The 20,597-nt window shown below is 41.5% G+C and overlaps 1 protein-coding gene across 1 annotated transcript in view; it reads left to right on the top strand.

Moving 5' to 3' along the window:
- adgra1b (adhesion G protein-coupled receptor A1b) overlaps window positions 1–20,597 on the top strand; it is a 181,343-nt gene that overhangs the window by 61,998 nt on the left and 98,748 nt on the right. Inside the window, exons 10-12 of the mRNA XM_030442531.1 lie at window positions 177–326; window positions 2,599–2,760; window positions 3,089–3,322. Of these exons, the coding sequence (XP_030298391.1) occupies window positions 177–326; window positions 2,599–2,760; window positions 3,089–3,322 (546 nt within the window). The remainder of the gene's footprint in view (window positions 1–176; window positions 327–2,598; window positions 2,761–3,088; window positions 3,323–20,597) is intronic.

The raw sequence follows: 20,597 nt of genomic DNA, 5'->3' as shown, positions 1-20,597 counted from the left end.
TACCGTATTCATCAAGTTCACAAAATGACACGCATAGCATGAAATAGCATTACAGTGATTTATTATGTATTATATGCTGTCAAAATGGTTTCATGTTATGTCTCTGTTGAATTGGGATGATGGACTGTGCGATTGTCTTCTCTGAGCATTAATGCATGTTTTCTTTCCTATTCCAGATAACCATTAATACCACCAATGCTCAGCCTGTAGGCCAGCAGTTGGTGGCCTTCACCAGCAGGGCGGCGCACTTCAACGATGTCATGGACGTCATCTTTGTCACACACCTGGTTGAGAGGCTGACGCGGCTGGTGGGGAAACGTAGAGACGTAAGAGTGAAAACACAAAGAGATACACCACAGCCAGTTTACAGCATAACACGAGAAATAAGCCATCTTGCATACTGTGACAAGCCTTGGTGTGCCCGTAGACTGTCACACAAACCTTATTGGCTGTCTGACCAGTCTGTGTTTTTGATATTGTCTTCTGTCATGGGGCTCTCGGGTGGTTTAAACAATTATTGCTGCCATTGTTTTTTACATAGAACTTAATGTTAGCTATTATTGCTGCTATAGCGGCTAATGTTAGCCCTTGTTCCAGCAGTAGACCTCTACCAGACCAGCACGTCAATTAAAAGTTTAAGACTTGTAAAATGACATTTATCACTGTTACCGAAACTAAATGAATGCTGCGTGTACCAGCGACAGGCAGACTGGACCTGTGGCAGTGTGTTAAGTCTAGGAACTTAAACTACTCGTAATGGAGTTTAAAGTTAACTTGTGGAATCCCATGCTCTATGAGAGTGACGTTTTTTCTTTAGTATGCTGATACATAAATCACATTCTCCTTGCCCCTCCCCTCAAACCCCCTCTCTCCTCACCAAAATGGTTTAAACCTAAAACCAGTGACACTGAGACAAAGGCAAAACTGACAACATGAAGGCACCTGCTATTGTAAAGGGATAAACATTAAAAAATAAATTCAAATTGTCATAGATGAATGTATTAAAATACAAAGATAAAAATAAAATGCAATGATCTTTTTTCATGAAAAAGTAATGCAGTGGAACCACCAGATGTTTGCTTTGTACCAACACAATTATTTAAAACACAAATGTTTCAATGCCATTGTTTCATTTTTTCAGTTCAGGTTTTGTTCTGGACCCAGCCTTTGAGCCCCATTTTTAAGCCTGTGTTTGTTAATTTCTTTTGCAAACTGACACCATAACAAGTATGTTGCATAAGACACCAGCGGTTACTGTTGGCATGAAGCCCATTGATGCAAACAAAACTGTCGGTTGATTAATTTGACGCTGATAAAAGCTTAACAAGGTGATGATTTTGAGGAATTGTTGTATTATTTCCAAGCAGATTTTTAATATCCCTTGAAACCCTGAAGTGAAAAATGTGTGTATCGTGGATATTCAGAGAACCAGGAATTCAATTTTTTCCGCAAATTGCAGCTTCATGCCTCGCAACTCCCCCCTTCGACTTTCCCGCTCCCTCCTGTTGAGATTTGCCTCACTGTTTGAAAACCTGCTTTGAAAATAATTATAGCGCAGTCTTTAGCCATCTTCTTGTCTTCTGACTCCTGCTCCGGCTCAGCTTGCAATGAGCCCAATATTTTACTGCCTTTTCAAATCGCCAACATGCAATTGAAGGGGATTTTCTATACTCCCACTGTTAGCAGCTCTTCCTGTTGTGACAGCACTTATGTATGTGCTCGTTGGCAGTTTTTGGAAAGCAATGACTTGCACATTTCCTTAAGAAAGGATCAACAGCTCATCCAGAGGTAACATCGGCCGCTCAAAAGGCCAAAAGGTATAGAACAGAAAAGGACACTTCAGTGGACATTAGCGATAGACAGCAGGGGCTGCCCATAAGAGACATGGAGACATGCTGCTGTCCTGGCTTCAATCCCTCAATCGATTCCAGACAGCTTAACTTTTCACCTCATATGCTTTCACTCTTGACCATGGCGGCATTGGACCAGAATGACAATTATGGTTATGAAGATGTATCTCTTTTTGGGCAACTCTTGTTTTACCCTGAAGTGAAATTCTCTTTAGTCTGTCACATGAGGCAACCGAAGGGCTTTACATCACGCTGAAGGTCAGGGTTTTTTGCGAGGGGAAGGGTGTTGAGCTTAGTCAGTCAAGAGAATCAATATTAGCTCCAACTACTCATCATGGGTCACCCGGGAGGAGATATTATTAGGAGATACTTAGAGTTTTATCACTCCTTAGACAATGCTGATGAGCCCACCCCCATTCATCCAATAAAGAACAGTTGAATGAAGCAACAATGAAACGTACAGTAAGTAAATAGTGAACTGCCATCCCAAGGAAGTGATTATGCCCCATTGGAGCTGTTAATCTAAATTAAATCTTCCTATAATGAATGAAGCCACCATTGCCTCCCTCACAATTCTGACTGGAGATTATAAATGTGCCTGTTGTTGCGGATATGATTGATGTGCATGATGAGTCTGCGTCCTTGTGTGTGTGTGTGTGTGTCCGTGTGTGTGTGTTGTGGGGGTCACAGTTTGTGTAGCTGTGTAAAACCCATCCCTTTGCATCCATGTCTACTCGTGTCCTCACAGCTGGGAGACTACATATCAGATATTGCCAGTAACATGATGCTCGTGGAGGAGCACGTCCTGTGGATGGCGCAGAACGAGGCCCGGGCGTGCACTCGGATCGTCCAGTGCGTGGAGCGTATCGCTGACCTGTCGCTGACCGGGGACAATCGGGTCATTTCAAAGGTATGTTGCCGGACTTCGAAGCAGTAAGACTCAGGGCCACACTCTCAGGCAGGGCAGAGGTTGATTAGCTGACTAAATGTCCCATAGCTTTACCTTTTTTCTTGCAGCCTGGAATAATGAGAAGTTAATCTGGCTTGAGCAGATAGCTAGAGTAAGGCAAGAGAAAGATAAATTGCTTCCTTTTGTTTCTTCCTGCTTCCGTCGTTTTTTTTTAACCTCTCCGCTGTCACTTGGGATAAAAGCATCTGTTAAATGACTAATATAAAAATCTCTGCCCCCCCTGCTTCCCCCCCCCCCCCCCCCCCTCTCTCTCCCTCCCTCCTCCTAGGTATCTGCTAACATAGCTCTGGAGGCCTTTCTGATCCGGCCATCTAACTTTCTCGGTCTGTCCTGCACGGCACTTCAGCGGCCTCCCTCGTCCGCTGCCTCGCCTCTCCCTGACAGCCACTCCCACTCCGACATGGACAGGATCAGGGAGCGCGATGCCATGGGGGAATCGTTGCTGAACTTCAAATGCCACACTGTCAACAACAGCGGCTCACCGGCCAGTCAGCTCAGCAAGGTAGGGGCGCGAGTTAATAAACAGTGTGAAACTTTCTCAAATATGCTATTTCGCTCTTTTGCTTGGCTCCATTGGCAAAATCCACCGAATCCAGCCCCAGGTCAGGGAACGACGTTCTTTGAGTGTTTCTCTTTTTCAGTCCCAGCGGGCTCTTTTTAAAGGCCACACACTTCTGTATTTTTTCGACACTGTGTTCAAATGCAGGGGTGAGAAGAGAAGGAGAGAGGATGTTCTCACAGAGGGGGGATAAAATATGGGAACCAGAGTATAGCTTGTACAGCAGCTTATGGGCACAATGAAATGAATTCTCCAAGAGCACACAGTTGAAGCATGCAAGAAGGATTACCACCTGCCCTTAAGTCTGTTGTTGCCTATTTGTCCTGGCGTGATGACACCTTGTTTGGGTTTGTTGACACGCCATAGATCAGCTGGTGATAGGTGGGGTTGCGTTGGGGGCAGGGCCTGCGAATATGACGGTTATTTGGAAGCCAGTGAGCACGGGCCACTCCAGTGTGATGAATAAGATGGCCTTGCGTCCCTGTCGCTTTAAATCAGCCACCGCAGCCCCACCATGGCTCCAGTTGTTGCTGTCCCAAATGACAAATACCGCGTCACCAGACGAGGGGCACTCTGCAGCCGCAGACGGCCGGGAAAAACATTCAACTCCCCTGGCAATGAAGTGGCATAGTTCTGCAGCATTTGAACAGTTTGCACCCTCAAGCTATACAGTCCGCCGATGAATTCATCAGTGTGTATGTGAGCGTACGCTGTCTGTGCATGTTAGGGTGTATCAGTAGGAGAGAGCGTGTGGCAGTGTGTGTGTGCTTATTTCATTTGCCTCATCATCTTCCTCCTCTCTGGTGAGACGGTGTCAAGTCTCTGCGGTTTTGTCAGCAATTATCGCACTTAATACTCGCCTCAGGCTGTGTGTAGAATGCGTGCATGCATGTATGTCTAAGTGCATCTCAGGAAGCTGTGCTGAGTCAGCTGTATTATAGCGAGGACAATGCCGCAGCTCTAGAGGCCATGCCACAAATGTGTTCCAAGTCACCTCTTGATGATTTCCAGATGTCAAATTGGGAGGTTAAAACTTTATTTTGGTGAACTCTGAGAACACAGCTCCATGCCCGTACTTGATAGTTTTGACAGGTTTCTCCAGACTCTTAAATTCGGTCCATAAAAAAAAATTATTAATTAAAAAAAAAAAAAAGAATTCTCTGTGCTGGAGCTGGAGCTGGTTTGTTGGGCACAGCCCCAAGTCTTGGCACTGCTTGTCCTTGAGTAGCAAACATGAAAGTCCCAGTATGATAAATTTGGCTTTTGAGAAACTCTAAATATGCGAGGATTTGGTGAAGTGTGCTGCACTCCATGGCTTCTAATCTTAGCCTAATTTGAAGGAAGAGTCTTTCTTTTAAAGCAGCTTCAAAAAGATTCCCATTAAAGAAAAAAACTTCTGACTGGTGTCGTCGTTGTAGTAATTCTGTTTGCTTGGTGTTAATTATGAAATATGTGACTGAAATGAAACGTTTCATTGCACAAATGTGTTGTTTGCCATATTCTGGCACATTTTCTTATGTAAACAGCAAGAATAACATTACACGGTTATGTAATTATTTCAAATGATTCACTATTTAACATTGTACATGGTTTGCTTTCTATATTGTTCTTCAAATTATCATATTTGATCTAAGTGATTTACCTTGCTTGAACATTATCTAGCATACAATACATCAAAAGTATAAACTGGTGTCATCTTGCTTTCCGGTCCCTCTGCCCTTCCTCTAAGCTTTGTTTTGGCCATAAATGAGTGCCTGTGGCCCTAGTTTTGCAGTGTGTCCTGTACTAGTCGACCCTTCAAAACAACTTTTTGGCTGATTAAGCATGTGTAATGGACAGCCAAGCCTGTCAGTGAGAGAAGTCTCTGATTGGCTGTTAGGCTACCCGAAGTAAAACATGAGAGGAGAGACAAAAAAGAAAGGGCTTTTAATGCTAGCATCTGTGATTTCACATCTTTAGCGCAGGTTTTCCCTATTTTTCACCTCCACTGTTTTCCGGCAGTGGTAATGACAACTTCAGTTAGAAGTGGCCAAATTGGCTGGTGAGTTATAGCAACGGTCTGTATATCCACAACATAGCGCTAAATAGATAAACCAGTAATCTATTAAGTGAATAGTTGCTAAATAAGAAGTTTAAGAATATTATTTCCACTATTTCCTCCTTATTTTAGCATTTGCAGTAAGCAAAAAAAAATGTCAGAACAAGCTTGAAGGATTTCAAGCAGTGGTGACAAATTAATAGACACTGTAATAAATTCAGAAGGAATGGGATTTGAAATAAAAGGTGATCAAAAGTCTATTTTAGGAAGTGTGATGATCACAGAAGTTAAGATCAATGGATTTGCTTACCATCATTTCTCTACTTTTCCTTTTTAAACAAATGACATCATGCATATACATCCAGCTTGTCATGTGGATAGAGTCCTGCTTGAATCTCACTGGCTGCTGCTTTCCAGCGTCAGATTATTTTTTCACACTGGAGTACTTCCACCTCAGTTCACACTTGTTGTATCCATCTCACTTAATTCACCTCCATTTAAGTTTGACTTTGCATGCATTGATGCTGCCTGTAATTACATTTTTACTCCAAGTGAAGTAAGACAAATGCCTAAGTGCGATTTTGCTGTACTGGAGGTTTTCCATCATGTAATACAGAAAGAAAAGAAAAAATGAAGATCTGCTGTGTAATTGCTTCTTCACATCATCACTCTTACCCTGACTGAATCACCTGTATCACCAGTACAAAGCAGTGCTATTATGTGTGCATTACTGACTCAAGGCTGTGATGGAGATTATCACTGTATCAGTTCTGGCGAGCTGACATTGGAAATCATAATAATAGTGGGTCTACAGAACATTAGAGGCGAAAGCCATACTGTATCCCCATTACGTTAATCTTGATTTAACAAGGCACGCTGACCAAGAACATCACATAAATGAAGTAGCCCATTTACATCAGCAGTCTGAGGGAGTGCTTGTAGGTGGAGAGAGGGTCACACTTTCAATTTCAATCAAACTCAGAAGGTGCTTTACTTGTTTACAGCAGGAGCACGGCAGTATGCATGTAAACATATTGATGCATTGAGAGGACGACACTTGAATGCGACAGTAAAGCAAAGTCATCTGGCAGAGCAGTCCGTAATAAAAAGAGATATCATTGGAATGAGTCTCAGTACCCACTGGCTGTGCTGCTATTATTCTGCATGCTGGCATTTGATTCAGTATAGGCAAAGTCATTTCTTTTTTTCGGTGTCCCTCTTGCTTGTAAAGACCTGATATATTTGGGTATTTTTTCAGAAAGAAAATCTCTCAAAAGGTCAGTTTTTGGGCGTGAGATGAAAAAGTGTAATACCATTTCCACCTCATTTAGCGTGCAGAATGAACACAGCTTGTCCTCCCGGGGCGTTCGCACTCTCACACCTACAAGCAGCCTCAATATCCACAGCTCCTGCTCCTCCGGAACAGTCGCAGGGCGGAGGAAGCGGTGGCGGCGGCGGCCCTGCTCAAGAGCACTTTAATGGTAATTGTTGAGGGACATGAAAGTGACTTCAACAGCCTATAAAAGGGCTCTAATCTATTCAAGCTATCGCCACCCTGCAACAATATCTTCCCCTCTCTCTCTACCTTTCACAGGGCATGTGGGAAAGACTTGGCCAATTACCGCTAATCTGGCAAAGTCTCATAGGCCGAATACTTAAGCACGTTCTCTGGCAAGTGGTTTGACACACAAACATGAGGACAAGCCTTCACACACCTAAAACAGAAAATCATTTGTATCCAGTTAATCAGGAAAAGCTGAGAACATGAGAAGATTTTTCGTTTTGTTTTCCTCTTATGATTTGTTTTCGGCTTTAAAATTCCAAAACTGAATTTGGCAAAAGTGCTGTTAGCTGTTATATTTTAGTATCTTACAAAGTATCAAAACCTAATACATGTAATGTAAATCCCATGTGCAAAAATGGCTTGCATTCCAGTAGCTTGATGGTATGGTTTGCTTTTGTTGCTCTGAATCAGTGGATCAGCTAGAATCTGATAAAACCTTTAAAAAAGAGTCTTTCCTCATCAAATATTCAACCATATAGGTCAAAAATGAAAGCATCTTATTGCAACCCATATTTACATTTGTTGTTAGGTGGCAACCTCCAGTGGCTGTAGTAATTATTTGGCTGCAAAGAAGGAAGTGAGGAGAAGTAGTGTAAAGAGTGTCCAGTCAGTATAGGCGGGAGGTTTGGGATGGATGGTCCGGTTAAACGGTTTTCATCAGGAGACTGCTGTTCTTGTCCAGTGTGAAACCAAATGCCAACTCTGAGTTCTTTTAACTTAGCAATGTAGATAAAGCTTCTGTCAGTGTTTTAGCTCACTTCCTGTCCATTTCGCAGTTAGCAATCCTCTCCCTCCCCTTTACGTCACCGCATGAACATGCAGCGGTAATCATCAGATGCTGCAGCAGACAGGAGGATCCTGCTTAATGTGTGTTAAGAAAGAGACATTACCATCTCTTTATGGAGCTCTCAGTCCTGATTGGATTACGTCGGCAAGGATACCAGAAAATGTATTTTCTCTTTTACAGTGTGAGCAAGAGCACAAGAGACATGGGTTACTGACCAAATACTCTATTGCAGTGATTACAGATGGAATATAGAATACAAATGTATCACTTACAGCAGCTCTTACAAACCACAATGTTTTACTTAACCTAACCAAACTATGGCTCTACAATGAAGGTCCGGCATGTGTGTAGCGGTTTGGGAGACGCTGCCGATCAACCTCTTCAGTCATTTATGTATGAGGTTGTATCAAAAAAATGGCAATATTTTCACAGATCCTTGACATTAGAGTCTGAATCTGATAAGAATTTTGCTATTAAATGTTTCAGAATAGTGTACAGAAAGTGTATGAAAAACTTGACCAAAATAATCACACACACTGTTATTGTTTTCCCTATGAATGGAATTTTTGTGAAAATAATAAGGACTCCATGAACTCCCCTCAAGGACCCCTTGGCATCACCGGACCCCACTCTGAGAACCACTACTGCAAGAAACTACTTCAGTTCAGCTTTCACATATTAGGTAAATTAGATCTGTAGTTCATGAATATTTACAGCCATTTGAAGTGGAGCCTTGTCAATCAGGGGCAACAAGTAGCTTAAAGAGTGAAAGTAAATAAATGTATAATACATAGAGTGGACAACAGGTTAAGTTTAAAGGATATGTGAGGACTCTTTGGGCCAGATTTTGACATCATTATTATTTAACAAGAGTAGTCAAGGCATGAGTCATACAGGACTAGACACCAGAAGTACACTGTTTTAGGGAATAATCTATATCTGGGTTTCTTTGTATTAGTTTTAAAGATTGATTGATTAACACAGTGTTTTTAACTAAAGAACTGGATCCCTTTAATCATTGTATTATGTCTTATTGAGGACATGCTGCCGATGTTGACATGATTTAAGTGAGTTGTTTTCTGCTGTAGTCTCCCACAATGTCTGCGTAAAGCAAGTTGGGGAAACCAACCAACGGTGGTAGTCAACTACCATCGTTGGTTGGTTTCTATCTCCCATCCCCACCATCTGGATGATTAGGTTCCAACAGTGCAGCTGAAGGTGTCTCTCTGCATAGATATATGGATCTTATATTTGAATGCAAAAAGCATCGAGTGTAAGTGTTGCCATGACAATAAGTAAACGGGACATCGTTCAGCTGAGACAAATCTCATAATTCAGGTTCTCACAGTGGGCTGCCTAAGCCAGTGTTAAGGGTGGAGATGAGACAAATCTGTTGAGGGGAAGCTTACAAACCAACTGCTCTTTAAATGCATCCGATTATAACTTTCGACTGTTTGAATGAAGCAGCGTTAAAACCGAAACAACACCGACTGGCCATTCTGAGTTGAGAGTAAAGGCCTGTAGCAATGTTTTCTCCCACCACAATGTAAACCGTGCATTTGGTGTATCAGGAGCGCAGAAATAAATGCACACAATGCACACACACGCAGACACACTCCCCTATGACTCATCAGTCAGCCTGTCAGTTTAACAGCACACTGTGAAGGCTTCAATAGACACAAAGCACCACCGCTTGTTATCAAGCAGAGGACATGCTGCAAAGACACAAACAGGCAGCGAAGAAGGCCTCATTAGATGCACAGTCATCACATAATCATGATTCCCCTCTAACCGTACTGTTTTACATTTGGTGATGAGTCATGTTTATACCTGCAGTGCATCTTTACTTTGGTTCTCATGATGATCGGTTTATTGTTATATTGTAATTTCTCAAAATCCATTTGAATTGTGTAAACAGACACATCCTTTACTACCAAACAACTGAAAAGATCGATTGCAAGTGACTCCCAGAATGGCATTTGCTATATCAGTATTCCTAAAACATCACATAGGTTGCAGCCTAGCAGTGACAGGTGTACCAGACCTTCATCATGAGCTTGTATGTAAGGTTTAGGTAAGGTTTAGGCAAGAAAAAAAAAATGGGTTCGGTTTAGGCACCAAAACTGCATGGTTACCTTTAGGCAAAAATTATTTCTTGGTTAGGTTCAGGCACTAAGCATCATTTTACTTCTTTTGCGTAATGAACATCAAATTGAAATAATAAGAAGAAGAAGGATGATAAAAAAAAACTCAGCACTGACTTCTTGCATTCACACTGGACATCAACAGTTGTCTCCTTGGTCCTGTGCCTGTTCGACCCAACCTCTGTCTCGCCAGAGGGACTGTATTTGCTCTTAACGCTACTTCACCTGCTGCTGTAATAGTTACTACACCCACAAGAGGTTGGTACCTGAACAAGGAACATGCATTTTGGTCGTCACAAGCTGCTTTCACAGTCAACCTATACAGTTGTTTTTCTGACGAGAACGGGCTGGTATATACAGTTTCAGAATTTAAAGGGTAACTCCACCAACCTTCCTCCAATGATGTCACTCAGTGGTTAGGATGCATCATGGGTAATGTAGACACCAGGTGTAATGATCGTCCAGTCGAATGCTTTTCGAATCCTGGTGCTTACATTACCGACGGTGCACTTTAGCCATTGAGTGACGTCACTGGAGACAATTTATCAGATTAAACACACTTTAATGTCTAAATTGGTGGAGTTACCCTTTAAGCTTAGTGAAAGTTTGCTTGTAATAGCTTGTGTGACGTTTACATACGCATTGTTTAGCTTAGTTTAGTTTAGATTATTCAGATCCCCGGTAGCTACAGCGCTGCAACAGCTATTCTTCCTAGAGTCCACAAAAGCCTACATTGTGATGCACCATAGTAATGTAGGCTACATTATAACGCATAAGACCAGACAGACACAAAGACAAGACAAAAAATCAATATGTATGAAACTCATACTGATTGCCATTCAATTGTAATTAGTATCATACATTGTTGTATTACACAGCAACACAGTAATGCAAACTGATTAGTCTTGATTATTTTAGGATTACCCAGGCTCGTAATCAGTATTGCTGTGTTTAAAGTAGTTTTAATCATTTATGTTCTTTATCACTCCAGTATGTTATTCATTTAGATATTCTTCTGGGTTATCCAAAAGCAATCACAGGCTAATTACTACATTTTATTTTCAGAGTAATTAATAAGTACAGTGGCACACAGACTTTAAAAAAGGGTTATAACAGTGATTAATAGGCATGCTCCTAGAAACCCCACAGCCTCCCCCATAAACTCAGCCTCCTTCCAGGCCGTTCCCTCCATCCTCATGGAAGTGACTGACTGGCTGCCGCTCTTTCTCTCTCTCTGGCAGAAGCTCAGCACTGTTAAGAGCCATTTTGGGTCCAACTGGACTAAGACACACAGCATATGGCCCCGCTGTGCCAACACCTTGACAAAAAGTGCCGCAATAAAACACAGTCTTAAAACACCAGCTCCTTATGTAATACACTCTATTGCAAAAGTGTTTGTCTCCTGATTGATTTTCTGTATTCTCACAGATACATTCTGCCAATTGTCAAATTTACGTTATAAAGTAAGGTCACTAGAAGGAGAAAAACCTAAATCTACACATGAACTTGTTTTTTCGAGGTTAAACATGGTCGTTGTCTATTAAATGGAACATAATAATGTCCCTGTTGTTTATGCATACATATGTATGTACAAAGGGAGAAATTACTATTCTTCACAGGCTTTAATAGAATCCATAAATCACACAGGTATCAGCAGCGTCCCAGTGGCCCTGTGGTGTAATATAACGAGTCCGGCCGGGACTGTGTGTGTCATCTCCTTCTCTTACTCCCATTGTTTCCTATATTCTCTGTCAGCCATCGAATACAGACCAAAATACCATATAAAAGCAGTTTTTTTATTACTCTCTAGCCCATTGTTTAGATGTTCTACCCTGAAAACAGATAAAAATTTACCGAAGCAACCTGGTGTTGGAGGAGCTGTTGTGCTGACATCTTCAGTCTGTTGGCCAAATGTAGTCAGATTTATGTGACGTAAGACAGGGATCCAATACTGGCTGTGTTCAGGGAGTCTTTGGCAGATGATTAGATATTCAAATCAAGACTAAGAATCTACATCCACGTTGGCAGCTCTTTAAAGGTGCAATATGTAAGATCAGTCAGCAGGGAACCTGAATCATGCTCGACACTTAAATGTTTCATAAACCTCTTATATGAAACAAATGCGACAAGCATCTCTTTTTCCCCTTTATATTCCCACTAGAATTGTATTGTCACATCTCTGTGTGTGTAGAGTATCTCAAGCACATATTAATAATACAACATTGCACAGATGTGGTGTATGTAAATGAGCACACATTTGTCTCTATTGTCACTGAGTCACTTACTCAGTGGGAGTATCTAGCACATACGATTTCAAAAGTCTGCTTTAAACCTAATTGGAAGGGATAAGTCTGACACAGAGTACTTTGTTATTGAACGTTTCCAAAAAAGTCACCATCAAAAACATTCTACCCAGCATCTCCGCTCTCAGTAGAAAGTTGGCTTTGACACTGTTCAAATATTTAAAATATGAACACTATCTGCAAGAATTTGAAAAGTACAACGTTGTGTCTAAATTTCATGAAATAGTTTTGGTTTGAAATATATTTTGTGTTCATTTTGTGTTTTATTGTATTATCATTATTATTATTATTTTGTGTTGTATTAATTACTATTCAGACTAAGAAATGAACTTGCTGCTTTTAAATCTCCCAGGTGAAACTACAGGGCTATCAGATAGTCACCTCTTGCAGTGGTATCACGAGACACAATGAGTTGGGGCTAGCTGTTTAGCATGCTCACTTATTTGGATATCTCTGCAACACAACACATAGACATCTGTCTGTTTTTTTCATCACACTGTTGTTAATGTAAATTAAAGTCAGAAAACTAAAATTCTGATGATATCTTACACATTATACCTTTAAAACAAATATTGACTTTGACTTCTTATCACAGGTCAGTAGGCTGTCACCAGTTAATAAAAGAAAAATGTAATTCTTTACAAAAAATTCTATAAGAAGCCTGAAGAAGTGGAATTATGCATTCTCTTGAAAATCTTCAGATGTAGGACTTCCCAATTATTTTAATTAACTGAAGACTAGGAAATGTCTGAAAAGGAAATTTCATGTTACAGTCTCTTCATCTGTTATTCTAGACCCCTCAGATTTCACTTGGGGTCTGAGTTTTCATGTGTTTTTTGTCAGTAATGAACTCATTTACATATACATTATCAGATATAAACTCAATCAAGATATTTGTGACATAACTCTACTATTGGTACAACTTTAAATTGTGGCCCACAATCCACAGCTTTGTCCCAGTTAACAATGTGATTTTTTTTTTACCAGTACAGTGCATTTGGATACATATATGAAGGTACAAGGGAACAAGATGTAGTTAGGGAATATGGGGGGAACAGTGAAAGATCTCTAGAATAATTTATACAGTACGTATAAACTCAGTTTATCAATGCTGTCCGTTGCGCCCATAATCTATTTTTACCTGTTTACCCTTCAACAAATTCTATTGTTTGTCTACTTCCTGTCTTAAACAAAATCTCGAAAGCTGCAATAAACTGAGCTTTTTAAAGAAGCACCTGCTGAGCATCTCGCCTGATTACTGCGCATCTGTTGGTTGACCTTTAGTTGGTATCACACTGTTTAGTACCACCGTGTCACTTTGTTTGGAACAGATTCGGAACTAATTATCCCTAAATTACACAAACATATGGCATCTTATCCTATTTCCCAAGTCAGTGGGCATTATCCTTGAACTGAATTGCGGAGTGTATGGTTCATTGAGGATGACAGTTTGGGACAATATTTACCACTTTAGATCTTCCTCTTCCTTGTCATTGACAGGTAATTAGTGGAAGCCTTTAGGCTGAACGGGTATAGTATTCCCACCTCCCTTTCTCCTCAGATAGCCTCACTCTGCTCCACAGAGCTCCACTGCTTTTTAATTACAACCACCCGGCTCTGTGTGGGTGTATGCTTGTTTGTTGTTTTTTATTTATTTTTTATTTTAGGGGGGTGTATGTGGATGTGTTTCTGCTTATTGGTGTTCCAGCATGTTCAAGTGTGTGTATGTGTGTGTGTGTCTGTGTGTGTGTTCATCAGCCCCCCTCCAGGTTAAGACTCTATCTGGGGACACTGTTGCAGCAGAACAGAGCCGACGGCTGCCGCACAGTAAACGAATCCTCTATGTCAGCGCAGGCATCTAAGACAACCAAATATGACCCAGTTTGTCCTGATTCAGTAAACATGGCGCTTTATGAATGCGAAGGCTTAATGTCCTGATAATTTGCTTCTAATTGGAATATGTTAGGGATGCGTTATGTACAGTTCTCTAATAAGCAATAGAGGATTTGAAGTACTTAACTCCTGCGTGAACAGTGCAAGGACTCTTCATTAGCTCGTTGACCTGTGTCTGTGTGTGGAGGGGGCACTGATCGACTCAATCTCCCCTCCATATTTGACATGCAAACGACCGGAGGTTAATTGTATGGGTGTTGAACTGCAGCTAAGTGTCAAAGTCAAATGGCAACGGGCATTAAGATGGGTATTAAGGTTTTATTAGTGCATGTTATGCTTCATAATGAAGAGTGGGTGTGTTTTTGCTTGTGTGTTGTCCTCGGTGTGTGGGTGGGTGTAGAAATTTGAATACATACATGCATGCTTGTCATTTTTTTTAGGTGAACATATTTACACATCCACCTTTGTATCACAATGCGTCTGTGCGCGTGTGTGCGTGTGTGTGCAAAGACGCAAATCAGAAGCATCTGCCGCTCATATATGCATTGGGCTGCTTTATGCACCACAGTGAGGAGGCATATAGAAATTTTTACTCCGTCCCTGAGGAATCGCGTCTTTTTTCTGTCTTTGCAGCTCGGTGAAACAAACAGGCCTGTGATGCAGCAGTGAGAGGCCTTGAATGCTAAACACATCATAAGAGAAGAAAGGCGGTGGAGGAGGAGGAAGAGGGGGAGTAGGAGGAGAATGGGAAGGGGGAGGAGGACGAGGAGGGCAGGAGACAAAAAGAAAAGTAGAATTGGAAAAAGAAGGAGAAAGGAGGCGATACAGCGAATAGTGACACATGAAGGGCCGGAGACAGACAGGTGGACATATCCACGAAATAAGGAGCGAGAAGTGAGATGGGGAGACTTAGCAGAGGACGAGGAATTGTGATACAAAGAGCAGGAGAATGAGAAAGGAAAAAAGTCCTATCAGCTGCTGGAGATCAGCAGGCCTTGCGGGACTTATGTCCATTTCTTCTGAATGAGAGACAGAGATTTATTTCCCTTTCTAGAGGAGCAGAGAAGTTGGCCCTTTACTTCCTGTCTAGACTCTGTGTTGGATACGCTTTCCCCAGCTGAATCGTTTGTCCTTTCCCATCTTTTCTAAAAATCCACTTTGGGGCCATCCAACCACAAAGCAACCACACTTTCACGTCTCTCTCTGCCCCGCCCACTCATGCAGGACACTCTACTGTTGTGCTTAAACCCATTCACCCATTTGCATGTCCTCAGTTTCTGCAGTTCCTCAGTCCACGTTTGATATGTTGAAGCTTTGCGTTTTTGATATCTTTGCGTTTCTGTCGTGATATGATACGTATTGTAGAAATATTGAACTTGCAAATTTAACACAAGCACAGCTTGCAGAGACCTACTATGGCAACATATTATTCGGGTGACTTCCTTTCAGTGCAGCGCTTACAGAGCCTCTCTATTGGCTGTTTTGTCCAATGCAGTCTTTTACTGCTGCATCACAATGAAGAGAATGAATGGAGGCATTTGCTCATCTCTGACTGTCCTTTTTTTCATACATTTAGCCAAGATCTCATTTTCTCTGTGCCACACTCTTATCAGGCGAGCTGTACCACACTGTCAGCCGGCGACATCCTGACAGCTACTGTAGAAATGACAGCTCCAGCCTGCCCACCGCTTTAGGAAAAGTAATCCTTTGAAAAATAGGTCATTTTCAATTATACATTCTATCTACATCTTAATAGCGTCTTCTGTAATCATGTCAAAGAGCGTATGGTTAAAAAGTTTGCCTGCTTGTCGCCTCGCTGTAAATCTGCATTGCTCATTACAGCATCAGCATGAATTAGCGGAGAAGTTTGATGGTGAAGTATAATTCAGCTTTTTGACTGTATGGAACTGACAGAGCAACAATATTTAAGTTGTGATTTGTCATTATTAAGGCAAGTGGAAGGACTGAATTGTTACAAGACCTCAGAAAAGTCCAAAAGTATTCACAAGGAAGTACTGGACTGGATGAACGGATCCTGCACTTCGTTTTAACTAAGGCTAATAATTTATACAGAGCTTAACTTTGGTAGGCCCATAGGGAAGTTCTCGTGGGGTTTAATCAGATGGTATTTAGAGTTTTTCCTGACCTCTGTGACCATACAGATGGACGTCTGAATTGTGTTCAAAGTTTGGTCTGGTGATGCATCTGATAGCCAAGAGGTTGAGACACCACATAACACCCTCGGTCCGACTCAGGTCAGGGACCGTTGGTGCATGATTCCTCCCACTCTCTGCCTGTTTCTCTGCCTCTCATCTTTTTTTTGTGTTTATCTTGGCAAAATGCCAAAAAGAATAGTTTTTCTTGACAAACTAAAGTTAGGTGTAGATTATAAGATAATAAACATGGGCAGAGGTGTTTCATGCCAATAGTAATTTAATTTTAAAGGTTTTTAACACCTGATTTAGATTATTTTAGCTTTGTTTTATTATCCAGATTTTATTTTTCTATTTCCGTCTTACACTGTCTTCTGTTGCGATTACCACCACAATTACTTGCTTTTATTGTGACTGTTTGTATGCAAAACACTTTGTAACTCTGTTTTTAACGGTGCTATATGAATAAAGTTTTGATTATTGTAATTATATGTAATTTATGTTGTTTTTTGGGTGTTAATAGTTGTGAAAGAACCACCAGATTGTGGGGTCCTCTAACCTTCATAAAGTAAAATTCATGGACACATTTTTTTTTCTTTGTGCAGAACCGCAAGCAGCAAAAGAAAGAAAAGCAGCAAATCCTCAAATTTATGATGGTGGAACCAGCAGATGTTTGACGTTTCTGCTTGCAAAAGGACTGAAATTATTAATCGATTATCAAACAGATGGGACTTTTTTTCATTATTATCAAACTAATCACAGTAGCGCTACTTGCAGTATTACATGGTCCTCTCTGTTTTGTTAAAATTCTCTGACTCCAGGAATTTCTTGTGCAGACTGAAAATGAATCGTGTTAAACACAGCGCCTGTTTTCCTGGAAAGCTGGCGCTGATAGAAAGCTTTTCTGCCAACAGTAGCAGTGTGGTTCATGTTCCAGTGTATCTCTGAAAGTGAACGAACAGCATCTTTTCTACTAAACAAGTGGAGCCAGCACCAGAAGACTGGCCAACATTGGAAGCCTGTTGTGCTGGTTGGCTGCCAGCTGTTTATGTGTGTCATTAAAAATCAGTCCAAGACTTCAATGAAATATCCCATGTGTGGTAAGCAAACTTCATCTAGATAAGTAATGTAGCACATCTTCTAATTCTATCAACTTCTGTGACAGCTGCTGACACTGAAGCTGTGAAGCCAGTGAACTGTGTCTCCAGATGAGTTGACCTTGGGTCATTACGGTCGTGAGTCTGACTTCCTCCTCCACCGCAGTCAGATGGCATTCATCATCCATCGCCCTCTCATTGGCACTTATTTGACCCTTCGCTCCAGTAATAAAGAAGTGTGTTTTAGCTTTGCCATTTTCCAATCTAGACACCAATAACCCTCATGCATTTCATGTTTGCACAGTTGTCTGATCTCTTGCCCTTTTTTTTCTGTTTCATTATCTCAGCCCACCCAGTGCCACCCTTCCAACACGCACACAAATAAACACTTTCAAATCTGAACGTTGGTTAAATTCTACATTTCTTACACCAGATTTAAATGTTGAAGAGGTTAAAGAGCAGGAAGAGTTAATAATCCCTCCAAATCTCTGATGTATTGGATGTCGTCTAGAACATAATGTAAATATTGCTCTGCCGACCTACACAGACTGTTCTGCCTTTGAAATATACTGTTTTATGAACTGCCATCACAATAGTGTAAAGCACACAAATCCAAACACAGATGCACACAATTTTAACTATTCCCCTCACTCGCGGCTCTCCCTCCTCCTCTCCCGTCCTCATCTTTCTCCTCTGGCTCTTTTCATATGGCTAAAAGCAGCAAGCACTGAGCCAACTGGCTGAGTTTGCCTCCCATGCCTCCCATGCGCTACTTAATCTTGCCTGTCCTGCTTTATCTCCCACCTTTGCTTCTGGTCCACAAATCACAGCTCAATTGACTCCCGTTTCTATCCTCCTTTTACTCTCCCTCTGCCCTCCTTCGTGTCTTACTGTAGGCGCCTCCTCCAAAAAAAGTAGGGTGCAGCAGTGGGGAGTCCTCTGCAATCCACCCTCCTCCGTCTTTCAGCTTCACACACATCACCCCCCCTCCACCTCCCCTGTGTTTCTCTCAGTGTGATGCAAGCTGCTGCTTTCATCCTCTCATCCTACATCCTGCACTACATGGGGTAATTAGAGGTAAATTAATAGAACATTAGGATGCTGTAAGAGCAGGTTGGCCAAGGTTGGCACTAGTAGTGTTATAGTCGATCTCTGTTGCGGGCAATGTCGAAAAATGTCAGTATTTCCAACTGACCGGGTTGACTAGTGAGGATATGCATCCTCACGTAACGTGCAAGAAGGCAATCTGGTAAACCATTGCAAACTAATATGGAACAGCTGTTGATATGACAGAATCCAAAGCCCATGTAAATCTTACATGAGATACAAGTTTTGGGTCGTCTGCAGCTGCTTTAGGACCCATTATGGAGATAGTAGCTACTGTTGGTGTAATGAGAAACCAATACATCCTCATTACAAATCAACTGAATTGGGTGATTGCCTAAACGACATATATCACTGTTCTCAAAACAACATGTTCATTGCAGAGTAGCAGTGATAGGCATACTGTGCTTTGTCCTATGCTCACAGTTTGGTTAGGTTTAGGCACCAAAACAACCAGTTGGTTAGGTTCAAGAAAATATTGTGGTTAGCTACAAACGTACGTACGTTACATCAGTACTTTGCACAACTTTTCGTAACTTTCCCCCGTTAGTAAATTAAGATAACACACTGTTTACTTTTGCTTTCAACTGCACTCAAACAGCAGTCTCCTGGGTGGAAGTCCTGTGCTTGTCTGGCCTGACCATCCACCCTGATGACCTCCCTTTACAGACCTGTCACTCATTGTACTACATCTCCCGACTTCTTCCTTTGCTGGTGTAATAGTTACCACGGTCATGAAACTATGTTGCACCTGCACTTTTTGACACGTGATGTGTTGAGGGAAGTATGCTGCTGTGTAAGACAATGCTTGCACTGAAAAAGCTTGCATGCTCAGCAACATTATTTTATATGATGAGCAGAAGCTGCGACCTTTCACACACGATAGAGAAAAGACACATCTATCGTGTCTCATATAAATCACAGTTTTATACATTCCCCCCGTCACCATTACTTCTCCTCTCTGACTTCCCCCTCTTTTATCGGCTCCCTCCACATCATGTTTTCAGGAAACAGTTTCCTCTAATACCCGCGGAAAGACAAGGAGAGGGAAAAAATGACTTTTCTTAATTGCTCTGCAGTGTGTTTGTATGTTGCACCATCTGTGGCGCTTCTGCCGTTCCCTCAATTAGAATTCTTAGATCAACGAGATTGGAGTTTTACTGCACCGCCAGTGTTTGCTCAGATGGAATCTGCTGCAAGAGCACCGGCTTTCACAAGCTATAATTACAGTAACACTGGGCTCCTCTTTCAACAGTGGGATATCTGTCTCTCTCTCTTTCTGTATATTTCTTTCTAATTATTGCTATTCCTCATGTGGAAACGGTAGTTTTCTCCCCCCTACTGTATCTGTTACTGCGCTGTGGAAAGCTGTAAATTTGGCAGAGCAGCTACGAGTCCTCCCACTGAGTGTCCATAATTTTGGATTTACTGAAACAATGTAAGCGGCTTATTTTTGATGAAACGTGCGTGTGTCTCATTCAGGAAAAGAGGAACAAATAAACATGCACGCCGCTCGCACACATCCTTAACTCATGTTGTATGCAAGATTTAGTAGGTGTCCCTGCGTCCTTAAAGATGCTCTTACAAACTGTAAAACCTGTACTACACTGTTCAAACAACCTCCCTGGTTTTGGGTTGACTAAACATGCCTGGTTGTTGTCCAAGCAAATTGCAGTTGGTTATGTCTGAGGTGTTAAAGGAAAGTATGCCTTAATAGAGAAAGCTGAGCTGCTATTAAACCCATCTGCTGATCAAAGCACGATCTCCTGATTGTGATGAATGGTACATCATATGGCGCGGTATATGAATGTGACAGTTTTACCTTCACAAACAGTGCAGTAAAAGGTTATTGAACGTACCAGCTGTGTTTCTGACAAAGTATTTAGCTTCAGAAGAGGTTGATAGAAACAGCAAAATTATATAAAAAAAAAATCAATTGTTCATTTTTCACATTCACTTGAGGTGGTTTTTGCATTTAAAAAAAGTGAATGCACTTCATGGGAGATGGAAACATAAGTTCTGATGTAACAAACATTTAACCCACAACACTGACTAGCTGTTTCTGCTCTGAGAGGAGAAGGAGGAGGAGAATAAATGGAAGAAGAAGTTTCCATGGCCAGTAATAGCTGCCATGA

The sequence above is a fragment of the Sparus aurata genome, chromosome 15 (assembly GCF_900880675.1).
Source record: "Sparus aurata chromosome 15, fSpaAur1.1, whole genome shotgun sequence".
In the NCBI taxonomy this organism is placed as follows: Eukaryota; Metazoa; Chordata; class Actinopteri; order Spariformes; family Sparidae; genus Sparus; species Sparus aurata.
Note: the sequence above shows the minus strand (reverse complement) of the source record. Positions and strands in the feature narration are given on the sequence as shown.